Source organism: Coenobita brevimanus, chromosome 69, assembly GCF_032717465.1.
Source record: "Coenobita brevimanus isolate Jiangsu-jjx chromosome 69, ASM3271746v2, whole genome shotgun sequence".
Classification (NCBI taxonomy): domain Eukaryota; kingdom Metazoa; phylum Arthropoda; class Malacostraca; order Decapoda; family Coenobitidae; genus Coenobita; species Coenobita brevimanus.
The window spans coordinates 2,163,739-2,176,853 of NC_137022.1; the positions used below are offsets into that span (position 1 = coordinate 2,163,739).

The 13,115-nt window shown below is 43.5% G+C and overlaps 2 protein-coding genes across 3 annotated transcripts in view; one reads left to right on the top strand and one right to left on the bottom strand.

Annotated features, from left to right (window-relative positions):
* The window catches only part of LOC145406035 (uncharacterized), a 168,897-nt gene that overhangs the window by 99,718 nt on the left and 56,064 nt on the right, over positions 1–13,115 (top strand). The gene's annotated exons all lie outside the window — the stretch shown is intronic.
* Positions 2,718–13,115, bottom strand: part of LOC145405981 (TBCC domain-containing protein 1-like) — a 40,403-nt gene continuing 30,005 nt past the window's right edge. For both annotated transcript variants that reach the window (XM_080277158.1, XM_080277159.1), the window contains 4 exons: positions 12,196–12,497; positions 10,117–10,259; positions 8,471–8,584; positions 2,718–3,196 (listed from right to left, as the gene is read on the bottom strand). In XM_080277158.1, coding sequence (XP_080133284.1) covers positions 3,095–3,196; positions 8,471–8,584; positions 10,117–10,259; positions 12,196–12,497 — 661 coding nt within the window. In that variant the 3' untranslated portion in view covers positions 2,718–3,094. The remainder of the gene's footprint in view (positions 3,197–8,470; positions 8,585–10,116; positions 10,260–12,195; positions 12,498–13,115) is intronic.

The window sequence follows — 13,115 nt, forward strand, 5'->3', positions numbered from 1 at the left end:
TAATAGGTCACCACCCTAAGCTGTCTATCTCAACCCTCAGTCCTAAAAATTTACCTACAATATGTCCCATGAGTCAAAAATTTAAATCAAGCATAAAATACAATGGTAGATTACTAGTGGAGAAGGGAGAAAAAGTGAGCAGATGGAGAGAACACTTTAAGGAATTGTTGAACATAGAGGATGGAAGTAATGCGAGTATAAGTGGCTGGGGAATGGCTGGGAGAAGGAGGGAGGTGAGAAGACAGGAAGAAATCAGTAGGATGGAAGTTGTGGAAGCAATGAAGAAAGTTAAATCGGGGAAAGCCCCAGGAATTGATGGAGTGTGTGGTGAAATGCTGAAGCATGGGGGAGAGATAGTAGTAGAATGGATGTGGAAGATGTGCAGATTGGCCTGGGAGGAAGGTAGAGTCCCGGAGGATTGGAAGTCAGGTATAATTATTCCCTTGTACAAAGGAAAAGGGGAAAAAGAAGTGTGTGGTAATCATAGGGGCATTTGTCTTCTTAGTATAATAGGAAAAGTGTATGGTAGGTTACTTATAGACAGAGTTAGAGAAAGAACAGAGAAATTAGTTGGAGAAGAACAGGGAGGCTTTAGGAAGGGAAGAGGTTGTGTAGATCAGATATTCATTCTTAGATCTTTAGTGGAAAAGTTTCTAGAGAAGGGAAAGAAGTTGTATGCGGCTTTCATGGATTTGGAGAAAGCATATGACAGGGTGGATAGACAAGGATTGTGGAAAGTGTTAAGAATATATGGAGTAGATGGGAAGTTGTTGAATGCTGTGAAGAGTATGTACGATGGTGCGAAGGCTGCAGTGCGTGTGGATGGTGAACTAAGTGAATTTTTCTCTGTGAAAGTTGGTTTGAAACAGGGATGTGTCATGTCTCCATGGTTGTTCAATCTGTACATGGATGGGGTAATAAAAGAGGTACAAGGTAGGGTAGTGGATGTTGGAGTGGCCCTGGTGAGAGAGGATAGTGTTTGGAAACTCCCTGTACTGTTGTTTGCAGATGATACTGTGTTGTTGAGTGAAGACGAAGGGGAGCTGCAAGGCTTGGTGGATGAGTTTGAGAGAGTGTGTAAGAAACGGAACCTAAAGGTGAATGTAGGGAAGAGTAAAGTGATGGTCTTTGAGAGAGGTGAAGTCAGTGAATGTACAGCGAGGTTGGATGGTGAGGAATTGGAAAATGTGAGTACGTTTAAGTATTTGGGTAGTGTGATGAGTAAGGATGGAGGTTTGGAGGGTGAAGTGCTTGAAAGGGTACAGCAGGGAAGAAAGGTTGCTGGTTCCTTAAAAGCAGTGATAAGAAACAGGGAAGTGAGCATGGAAGTAAAAAAGTTACTACATGACAGTATTGTGATACCAACTCTAACGTACGGAAGTGAAGCTTTGGACATTGTTGGAAGGACACAAGTCAAGAGTGAGAGCAGTGGAAATGAGTTATTTAAGAGGAGCCTGTGGAGTCACGTGGAGAGACAGGCTGACGAATGAGGATATAAAGGAGCGTTGTGGTGTGGATGTGGATGTGATAGGAAGCGTTGTGAGGAACACACTGAGGTGGTTTGGCCATGTGGAGAGGATGGAGGGTGAAAGATTGACGAAGAGAGTGTATGTGAGTGAGGTGGAGGGTGGAAGAGGGAGGGGGAGACCGAGGATGAGATGGAGGGATGGGGTGGAGAGGTATATGAGAGAGGGGGGTGTGAGTTGGGAGCAGGGCAGTGAAATGGCGGGGGACAGGGCGACTTGGAGGCGATTTGTTTGTGGCCACCCCAAACGGGATTGAGGCGTCTGGCAATAGATAGATAGATAGATAAAATACAATTACTACATTGGGTGGTAACAATATAACCAAACCATACGTGCTCCCTACGTGTCAACAAGTGGGTTGGAGGAGGATTAGTGCCCCTCTCCATAAAACAAATAACTCAAAGTCAAATGGCCACCCCTTACGAGATTGTGGCGTCTGGCAATAGATAGATAAAATACAATACAGTACAGTATTGATACAGTACTGTACATATAGTACAGTAATACAGTATCTGCAACAGCCAGGGCACCACCACAAAAGCTGCAAACTCAGCTGCCATTCAGAGCAAGGGTACAGTTGTCGGAGCATTAGGGCATGGAGCACTGGGGGGCCACAAGGGAAGTCACAGCACTATAGAAATAAGCATAGCAGGGAAGGCCACAGGATAAGTCACAGCACTACGAGGTAGCCACCACACAGGTCACAAATGCACAAGGCACATATGGCCTCACTATACGGCATCCAGTGGAGAGAATGAGCGACAGTTTTTTTGGTGCACTGGGTGGGCTGCTCCCACGACGCATTGTGATTGACTAGTGTGTGATGTGGGATGTGCCTGCGCACTGGTTGGGCCCCATGTCAGCCGGATCGTAAACATTACTGCCGAAAAATGCATAGTACCACCGATTGCTTTCCGTTGCTGGGCTGGATATCGCCTAATTTTGCCAGATACTGTTTCAATAGAGCCAAGCCAAAAGTGCCAGATAATGCAAATGTGCCCTTGAATCACATGTGTTGTTGCCTAGAATTATGCTAAAATGCAGTACTCATCTTGCTAAAAGCAGCACTTGTTCACATGGCAATGCACTTTTCTAGACAAATTCATTCCATTCTTCCTGCCATCTTGCCAAAAACCACACTAAAAACTTACGGAAAACAGGAGCTCATGCAGGGGAAAAACTCAAGGCTTTTACATTTATTAAATTATTTTATATCACATTTGTTTTGTTCACAGGTTGTCATTTTCATGATATGTCCACAGGTAGTACAATAGTAATGTTTTAATATGAATCAACGATTGGGTTAACAAGCGTCTGTCGTAAAACATACGAGGGTAGTCATAAATACATTCTGTAAAACCCCTTTAAAAAATCAAGGTGTAAAGATAAATTATACAGTAATATAATGGAAATAATTAATGTCTCCAGATTAAGGAGACAAATAACTGGAAAATATATATTTTTTCTTTTAGTCAACCACAATCATTGGTCCATATGACGGTATTAAAATAAGTATTATACACATTATTTGGCTAAAATTATGTGCTGTCCTATTGGTTTCTGCTTCTTCATATTGCAGTGGTCTTGGCAACCCTCTCATACTTCAGGGTAACTGACAACTTCTCCAGTTGGTCCAGTTCTCGTTGCTTGCCAGTGTCTCGCAGCCATGCCTGTAAAAACATTTTGCTGCGTGTACAAGATAAATGGGCCACGCTTCCATGCACTCACCATTCAAGCCCCCGGAATCCTAGCTCTATCTGATACACCAAAAACATTCACCACGTTCTGTAGCTTCACATAAACGTATCCGAGTCAATCTGGACTCTGTCACATTAAAATGGTGTGCCAAATTGCTGATCATGCACTTCTCACAATATTCATCCAGCCAGCTTGATCTCTTGTCAGTCCCCTAGCCTTACCAACTTCCAAACCTCCCTTCCTCACACACTCATCCACCATATCCCTCCACCTTCTGCTTGGCCTACCTCGCCTCCTCCCTCCTTCAGCTTTGCTCAGATATACCCTTTTCACCCTCTGTTGTTATCCTTTCTCTCCAAATGACCATACCATCTCAATACACTCTCTTCGACTCTGGTGTCCACAGACTTCCTTACTCCACATCTTTCACGAATCAAATTATTTCGTATCCTATCCACTCTCTGTACTCCACATACATTCCTCAGCAGTCTCATATCCACTGATCTCACTTTTGACTTTTCATTTTCATGCCATACCACAGACTCACATCCATATGTTAAAGGTGGCACTAATACTCCTTCATGTAAGCCTTGTCCAGCTGCAACACTCAAGCCTCTATTTCTTATCAAGGCCTTCATTGCACCAGCTACTTTCCTTCCTAGTGTCACTCTACACTCCACTTCTTTTGGACATTTTCCTCTCTTTTCTATCACTCTACCCAGGTATTTGAACTCTCTCATCAATTTCAGTCTCTCTCCATTCACTGTAACATCGCACTGGGAGTCACCTTCTCTCTCAGTAACTATCACTTTACTCTTTTCTACAATTACTCTCAAGGCACGACACTCACAGACATCAGCAAAACTCTCCACTGGTCTACGAAGTTCTTGTCTGGTACCTGCAAGTAGTACTGCATCATCAACATACAACAAATTTGAGATATTCCATCCATCACCATTCATTACCAATGCCATCCCTTTCTCCATTACTCGTGTTTTTACTTCTTTCATCACCCCATCCATATATTGAACAGCCATGGGGACTTCACACAACCTTGTCACACACCCACACCGATTGTGAACCATTCACTTAGATGCCCATTAACCCATACACTTGCCTCACTACCATCATAAAAACTCTTGACAGCACCTAACAGCTTACCATCTATACCGTACATATGCAAAACCTTCCACAATCCAACTCTGTCTACTTTGGGATGCTTTTTCCTGATCCATGAATCCCATTAAACACCTTATGGTCCTTCTCACAAGCCTTCTCCACTATCTGTCTCACTGCAAATATTTGATCCACGCATCCTCTGCCACTCCTAAAACCACCCTGTTCATCACTCACTTGGGTTTCTGATATCTCTTACTTTCTCTATAATAATTCTTCCATATACCTGCCCTATGACAATCATGGATCTGCAAGGCGCATATGACAAAGTAGACAGAGATGGATTGTGGAAGGTTTTGCGCATGTACGGTATAGATGGTATGCTGCTAGGTGCTGTCAAGAGTTTTTATTGCGGTAGTGAAGCATGTGTAAGGGTTAATGGGCATCTAAGTGAATGGTTCACGTTCAGTGTGGGCGTACGTCAAGATTGTGTGTGGTCCCCATGGTTGTTCAATATACTCGTATATATGGATGGGGTGATGAGAGGAGTAAAAACAAGAGTAATGGAGTGGGGGATGGTGTTGGTAATGAACGGTGATGGATGGAATATCTCAAATTTGTTGTATGCTGATGATGCTGTACTACTTGCAAATACCGGACGAGAACTTGATAGACTAGTACGGAGTTTTGCTGATTCTGTGAGCGTTGTGCCTTGAGAGCAAATGTAGAAAAGAGTAAAGTGATGGTTATTGAGAGAGAAGGTGACTCCCAGCGCAATGTTGCTGTGAATGGAGAGAGACTGGAATTGGTGAGAGTTCAAATACCTAGGTACAGTGATAGAAAATTGTGCAAAAGAAGTGGAGAGTAGAGTGACACAAGGAAGGAAAGTAGTTGGTGCAATGAAGGCCTTGATAAGTAACAGAGGCTTGAGAATTGCAGCTAAATGAGACTTGCATGAAGGAGTGTTAGTGCCAACTTTAACATAGTGAGACTGGTGTGGTATAAAAATGAAAAGTCAAGAGTGAGAGCAGTGGAGATGGGACTGCAGAGGAATGTATGTGGAGTACAGAGAGTGGATAGGATATGAAATAGTGTGATTCGTGAAAGATGTGGAGTGAGGAAGTCTGTGGACATCAGAATCGAAAAGAGTGTACTGAGATGGTATGGTCATGTCGAGAGAATGGATAACAATAGAGTGGTGAAAAAGTTAAATCTGAGTGAATCTGAAGGCGGTCGGTGGTGAGGTGGGCCAAAGAAAAGGTGGAGGGATATGGTGGACGAGTGTGTGAGGAGGCGAGGTTTGGAAGTTGGTGAGGCTAGGGGACTGACAAGAGATCAAGTTGGCTGGATGAATATTGTAAGCAGAAGCGCATGATCAGGGATTTGGCACCCCTTTTTAACGTGACAGCGTCCAGACTGACTCTGTCGGATACGTGTATGTGAAGCTACAGAATGTGGTGAATGTTTTTGGTTTATCAGATAGAGCCAGGATCCCGGGGGCTTGAATGGTGAGTGAATGAAAGCATGGCCCATTGGGGATTGGGCAAATATAGGCTGTCTGGACACTGCTACTCCTCACCCTGCCCTAAGGTGGGAAAGGAGGTCCAGATGATGATGACCTTCCCTACTACACTCAATAAACTTATGCCACGATAATTCTTGCACTCACTTCGCTCACCTTTATTTTTGTGATGGATGGATGGTACAATTGCAGCCTTTTTCCACTCTGCTGGCACAGTTTCACTCATCCATGCCTTCTTACATATCTCCAACAAGCACTTCATTCCACTCTCTCCACTACACTTAATCATCTCTGCATACACCTCATCAACCCCAGCTGCTTTCCCATTTTTCAGCCGCTTCACAGCACTCTTCACCTGTGCGAGTGTCACGTCTCCTGGCACTGCATTCCTTCTCTACACCCCCCCAAAACCAATCATGTTTACAGCTGCTCTGCTGTCTCTATTCCCAATAATCATCAGGCTTTCAATATATTCTTTACATCTGGTCCTTACTTCATCTCCATGGGTTAATAATCTACCACTATCATCCTTCACACTTTCACATTTCTTTCCACTGTCACTTCTACATTGCCGCACCTCTTTCCAGAATAACTTCCTATTTTCAGGATAATCTGCATTCATTTCTCTTCCTAGATCTTCATTTACCTCCTTCTTTTTCCACTTCACTAGTATCTTTATGTGCTTCTTGCTCTCAATATTACTCAGTTCTTATTGCAACTGAACCCCTGTCCTGCAACCACTCTAGCCACTTCCTTTTTCCCTCCACTGTTCTCTTAACTTCTTCATCCCACCATGCTGTACCTTTCTTCTTTGTTGTTATTCTTGCCACACCAAACACCACTTTAGCAGTCCTAACTAAGCAATCCCTATATGCATTCCACAGGCTGTCCAGATCCACTTCATTTCAATTCACTGATTCTAACTCCTCCCCTACTTTGGTCCTGTATTCATCTGCCATTTCTTTGATTCTCAGCTTCTTAACTTTCAGTCTTTCTCCCTGACTGCTCCTCTCTCTCCTGGTCCACCTCACTCCTCTCAGCTTGATCTTGCATACCACAATCATATGATCTGACAGACCTCCACATCGTCCTCTCATGGCCCTCATATCAGCAACCATTCCCACCATCGACCTCTCTATGAGCACATAATCAATAAGGCTCCTCTAAACATGATCCCCGTTCCCTCTGTACTATGTATATTTATGTGCATCTTTGTGTTTGAAATACGAGTTAGTAATGCACAACCTCCTTTCCTGACAAATATCCTTCAGTTGCTTCCCATTATTATTTTCTCCAGGCACTCCATTACAATCCATTATGTTATCCTCAGGACCAGTGCCTACTCTTCCATTTATATCACCCATTATGATCACTTTATAGCTCCTGTGCATTTCTCCCACTGCTTCATCCAGCTCATCCCAAAACCTCTCTCTCTCTCTCTCACTCCTGTCATCACACATAGCATACGCTACAATCACAGCGACTTTCACCTTCTCAAACTTGAACTTGGCATACGTACATCTTGGGATGACACATTTGTAATCTCTCACTCCACTCTGCCACACTTCATTCATCAACAAAGCATGCTTGCATATGTTGGCCTTGGTCACTTAATGGTGGTTCTCCACGCTGCTCGATCTCTGGCAGCCCCCTTATTCAGTTCTTTATCCCCGAGGCCACACTCTATGACCCCATCCCAGGTCTTTTTTGGTCTGCCTCTTGCAACCCTACCCCCTGTTGTTCATACTTCTCACCTTCTGCACCCAACTGTCATCCTCCACCCTCTCAATGTGCCAAAACCATCTCAATCTACCTCTCCTCGTCATAAAACCAATAAACTCCAGTTCCATCCTTCCTCTGAACTCTTCAATCGTAATCCTAGCCCCTCCCACTGGCTTTGCATTCAAGGACACACTACATATCCATCTATTCATTGTCATTTCTGTACATTTAAGTCTATGAGTACCTTCTTCCTTTACTGCCTGTGACTCACTACCATACTGCATTACAATCCTAGCACATCACTATAAAGATCTCTTAGCATGGAGGGACAACAGCTCCCTGAACTTCCTCCAACCACTCCTTACCCTAGCCACACAGCCCAGCCTCACCTCCAGCACATAACATGTCCCCCAAATAACAATACTCTTCCATACTCTCAAAAGACTCGCCAACATCAATCATTTCACACCTGACAATCTCTACATGCTCTCTCCAACACACTGTACACACGAACTCATTATCTCACAGTCTACGTCTGATACCACCATATCTCTCATGCATCCACTTATCACAAGCATTGCACATGATGGAGTTATTTCCCACACCCTTGTGGCAAACTGCACATGGCCACACTCTGCTTTGACAGTATTGCCACCAGCCCTAGATCTCATGACTTTTGTTTTATCTGCATTTACTCTCAAACCCTTGTGCTTCATTCTGTCTCTTGATTTCCTAAATCTTTCCTCCACCTCCCTTTCATTTTCTGCACTTAACACAGTCTCACATAAACAATATGAACAAAAAGAGATGCACGCAATGACACAAAGTAATAAAATACTGTTTGAGAGGAGAAAGTGAGTGATTTCATAGTCATCCTTCTTCTTACCTTGAATTTTGCATCAATGGCCTTCTGTAGGATGGTGCGCTGCTCTGGGGTCAGGTTGGCATCACGCACCTCTGCACGGAAACTTGATACACACTTGCCTGCTTCATCCACACTCTGTACATGTAAGGCAAGAGTCATTTCATTTCATTTCATTTATAAAGGCTCCAACATGCTTGCATGTGTCGGCCTTGGCCACCTAATAGCAGTTCTCCATGCTGCTCAATCTCTGGTAGCCTCCTGATTCTGTCCCTTATCCCTGAGGTCACACTCTTATGACCTAACCCCCACATCCTTTTTAAAAAGGTCAGCTTCTTGCAACCCTACCCCAAATATTGACACTTTTCACTTTCTGCACTCAACTGTCATCCCCCATCCTCTCCACATGACCAAACCATCTCAATCTGCCTCTCTCAACAAAACACTGATACACTCCAGTCCCATCCTTCCTCTTAAGTCTTCCACCGTAAACCTAGCTCCCCCAGGCCTTGCATTCATAGACGCACTGCACATACACCTAATCATTGTCATTTCTGCGTATCTGAGCCTACAAATATCCTCCTGCTTTACTGCCCAGGTCTCACTACCATACAGAATTACACACCTAACACATGCTATATACAAAGATACCTTAGCATGGAGGGACACCTCTCTCAATGTCATGAGAGCCAACAGCTCCCTGAACTTCTTCCAACCACTCCTCACCCTAACCACAGAGCAAGCTCCAGCTCCACCACCAGTATATATTATGTAACAAAACTCTTCCACACACACTGAAGAGAGACACCAGCAAGACCAATTCTTTCATGTCTGATAATCTCCACATGCTCTCCCCGACACACCGCACACATGAAATCAGCATTATCTCGCAGTCTACTTCTAATACTACATATCTTATGCACCCACTTATCACAAATACTGCACAAGATGGGATTATTGTACTTTCCATGCCCTTGTGGAAACCACATGCGGCCACTCTCCCTCGTCTTTGACAGTACTGCCACCAGCCCTAGATACCATCACTTTTATCTGCATTTACTCTCAAGCCCTTGTGTCCCATACCATCTCTCCACTACTTACATCTTTCCTCTGCCTCCCTTTTATTCTCTGCAATCAACACCAAATCATCAGCATACAACATCTCCCATGGGAGTCCATTTCTCAAGTCACATGTGAGGGCTTTAAGTACTATGATAAACAACAAGAGGCTCAAACCGACCCTCAATGCACACTAACATTCACAAGAAAACTCATTACTCAAATCTCCATTCACTCTTACCTGGGTGCGAGCACCCACATACACAGCCATAACCACCCTAACCAGGCACTCCTCGATCCAAGCTTTCTCACTGCCCACTTCACCACCTCTCTAGGGACTGTCAAAGGCTTCCCCAAGTCAACAAAAAAAAGTACAGATCCCTTTTCTTTCCTATATATTTTTCCTGAAGCTGTCAAACAATGAATATGGCATCAGTGGTCCCTTTGCCTGGCATAAACCCAAACTGCATCTTATCAATGTTCATTCTTTCTCTAAACATACCTTCTAGAACTCTCTCCATTACCTTCATTATCTGGCCAAAAAGCTATGATATTACAAAAATCTGTGCCAAGTTAAGGGGGAACTTCCCAGTTTCACCCAAGCTACTAACCTTGGCAAACTCGTGTGGAAGGCCCGGAGGGAGGAGGGGAGGCCGGCCATCAATGGGGGCCGTCTGGGTGAAGGGAATGACTAGAAGCTGGAAGTCTTCGGGGTTCATCACCTCACATGCACCACTTAACACACCTTCACTGCCTACCAAAACAAATCCTTTATTACCCTTTTTAGTACAAATTAACTCAATCACACCATAACACACCTTCCATGCCTGCCAAGTGAAAGTGCAAATTAATAGCAAACACACACAGAACAGAGGTTGAGTACATTCATGATAATCAAAGGTGCAAAACAATGGTACTTAAGTAATACATCCATCCAGCCATCATCCAGTCCTACACTGCCCCATGGGGAGCGTAGGAACCTGGGGCTAAGCATGTCAGTCCTGGGATTTAAGATGATACAAAAAAACAAAAAAATGTCATATGATCAACAAATATTTCTTCATATGTGTTCTCAGCAAAGAAAGCTATGTATGTAGCTGGGAATGATGGATTTCTGAATGCCCATCACAGCTTTTGTCAACTTCACATAGCTGGCATATCTGGCAGTGAGGTGAATCTCTAAGTAATTTCGTAACAGCACATGAAGCTCACTCTTGTGGTTCTTACAACTAAAACATTACTTGTTATCTCTGCAGCTTTAAAGTGTAATTTTCAAATGGTTCGTTCTCATGTTATACAATGCTTAAAGAGTCTGAATACTATTTAACCAGGTGAACCTATCACTCCCACTGACTTCTAAATTGTGAGTTATTTATCACCATCATCCTCAATGTCCAGGTCCTATTTTCCATTAATAAATGCAGTTAAAACAAAAGTGATGATATCTAGGGCTGGTGGTGGTACTGTCAAAGACGAGGGAGAGTGGCCATGTGCAGTTTGCCACAAGGGTGTGGGAAGTAATTCCATCTTGTGTGGTGTGTGTGATAAATGGGTGCATAAGAGATGTAGTGGTATCAGAGGTAGACTGCGAGATAATGCTGATTTTATGTGTACGGCGTGCCGGGGTGAGCAGGTGGAGATTGTCAGACGTGAAAGGATTGAACTTGCTGGTGAATCTCTTGAGTGTGTGGAAGAGTTTTGTTATTTGGGAGACATGTTGTGTGCTGGAGGTGGGGCTGGAGCTAGCTCTGTGGCTAGGGTGAGAAGTGGTTGGAAGAAGTTTAGGGAGCTCTTGCCTCTCCTGACATTGAGAGGGCTCTCCCTACGTGCTAAGGGGTCTTTGTATGCAGCATGTGTTAGAAGTGTAATGCTGTATGGCAGTGAGACCTGGGCAGTGAAGGAGGAAGATATTCGCCGGCTCAGGCGTACAGAAATGACAATGATTAGGTGGATGTGCAGTGCGTCCCTGCGTCCAAGGCCTGGAGGGGCTGGGTTTACAATGGAAGAGTTGAGAGGTAGGATGGGACTGGAGTGTATTGGTGTTGTGATGAGGAGAGGTAGATTGAGGTGGTTTGGACATGTGGAGAGGATGGGGGATGATAATTGGGTGAGGAGGGTGAGAAGTGTTAATATTGGGGGTGGGGTTATGAGGGGTAGACCGAGAAAGACATGGGACGAGGTCATTAAGTGTGACCTTAGGGTTAAGGGACTGAACAGGGAGGCTGCAATGGATCGTGCAGCATGGAGAGCCGCCATTAGGTGACCAAGGCCGACACATGCAAGCATGTTGGAGCCTTTAAAAACGAAACGAAACGAAAACGAAACGTGAGCAGGATCTAGAAATGAGTAATGGAAAGCATAGGAGAATTATCAACAGTGTCCAGTGCAATAAGCTAAACAATCCTCACTCATTATTCACGACCTAAAAATTTTAGGCTCAGTGTTACAGGCACATACTATTCAGGATGATTCATATGATTACAATGCTCTTGCAAGGCTTGTATGACAAAGACCACATTAACCCTGTCATAGTCACATCGTCTCTGGTGTTTTATTCCAGCTAACAACGAATTATTTTCTTCAGCATGGAGCAAATCACTGCAGTTTCATAATTGCTGTATTGTATTATTATTATCATCATCAGCAGCAGCAGCAGCATGACCTTTTTACTTTCCTAAAAACTGACTTACCCAAATGTAAAGGTCTGTTCCACATATTTATATGAGGTTGAAGTTGAGCTTTGGCCATGTGATGCTTGAGCTTTGGGTAATGTATGTTGAGGGGTGCCAGTGTGATACCCTGTGTGCGGCTGCCCACCAAGAGAGGTCTTTGGGGTGTGAGTGTGTGCACCACCACACCACGGCAATCAGCGATGACCACCGAGCGTGCAGCAGATATCACCACCATGTTGCGGCACTCACTCAGCCGCAGCCGCCCACACACTGGGCCCAGGATCACCCTCGTGTCATGGCACTTGTGGATCACAGCATTTCTGGATAGGAAGGGTTTGTGGTCAGTGGGTTGTATCTTCATACCGCAAAACTAATTTTACTAATGGATAATATCAAGGGGAAAAGTTCTAAAGATATTTCTCATACAGATGTACATTACAGTACCATATAAATGTATGCTATTTCCTCATGCATGTTTTACAACTTACTGAAATACAGTACTTCCTCGCTTAATAATGTAGATGTGTTCATTAAAATTACTGCATTCAGTAAAAATCACATTAAGTGACGCTTCTTTCCAGTAAGAAATATTATATTCTTGGACAATAAAAAAATCATATTCAAAGTGGTACAATAATTTTTAAAATGGATCTTATGTTGTGACTGGATGTATTATTAAGCACTCAACATTTAGCCCATAACCAAATTAAAGAAGTTGTGATATACTTATATCTATGGTATTGTAAAGTGTACCAACTCTGACCCTTTCTAACTACTTACTAGTGAACAATGACATGTTATGCGAAAAGTGCTGCTATGTTGATGATGAACAGCTTTAATTAAAAAAAAAAAAAAAAAAAAAAAAGTTAGGAATTACTGGATATACACAAAAAATAAACAGTCTCTGAGTACTGCATTTCACACATGAAAATTCATTT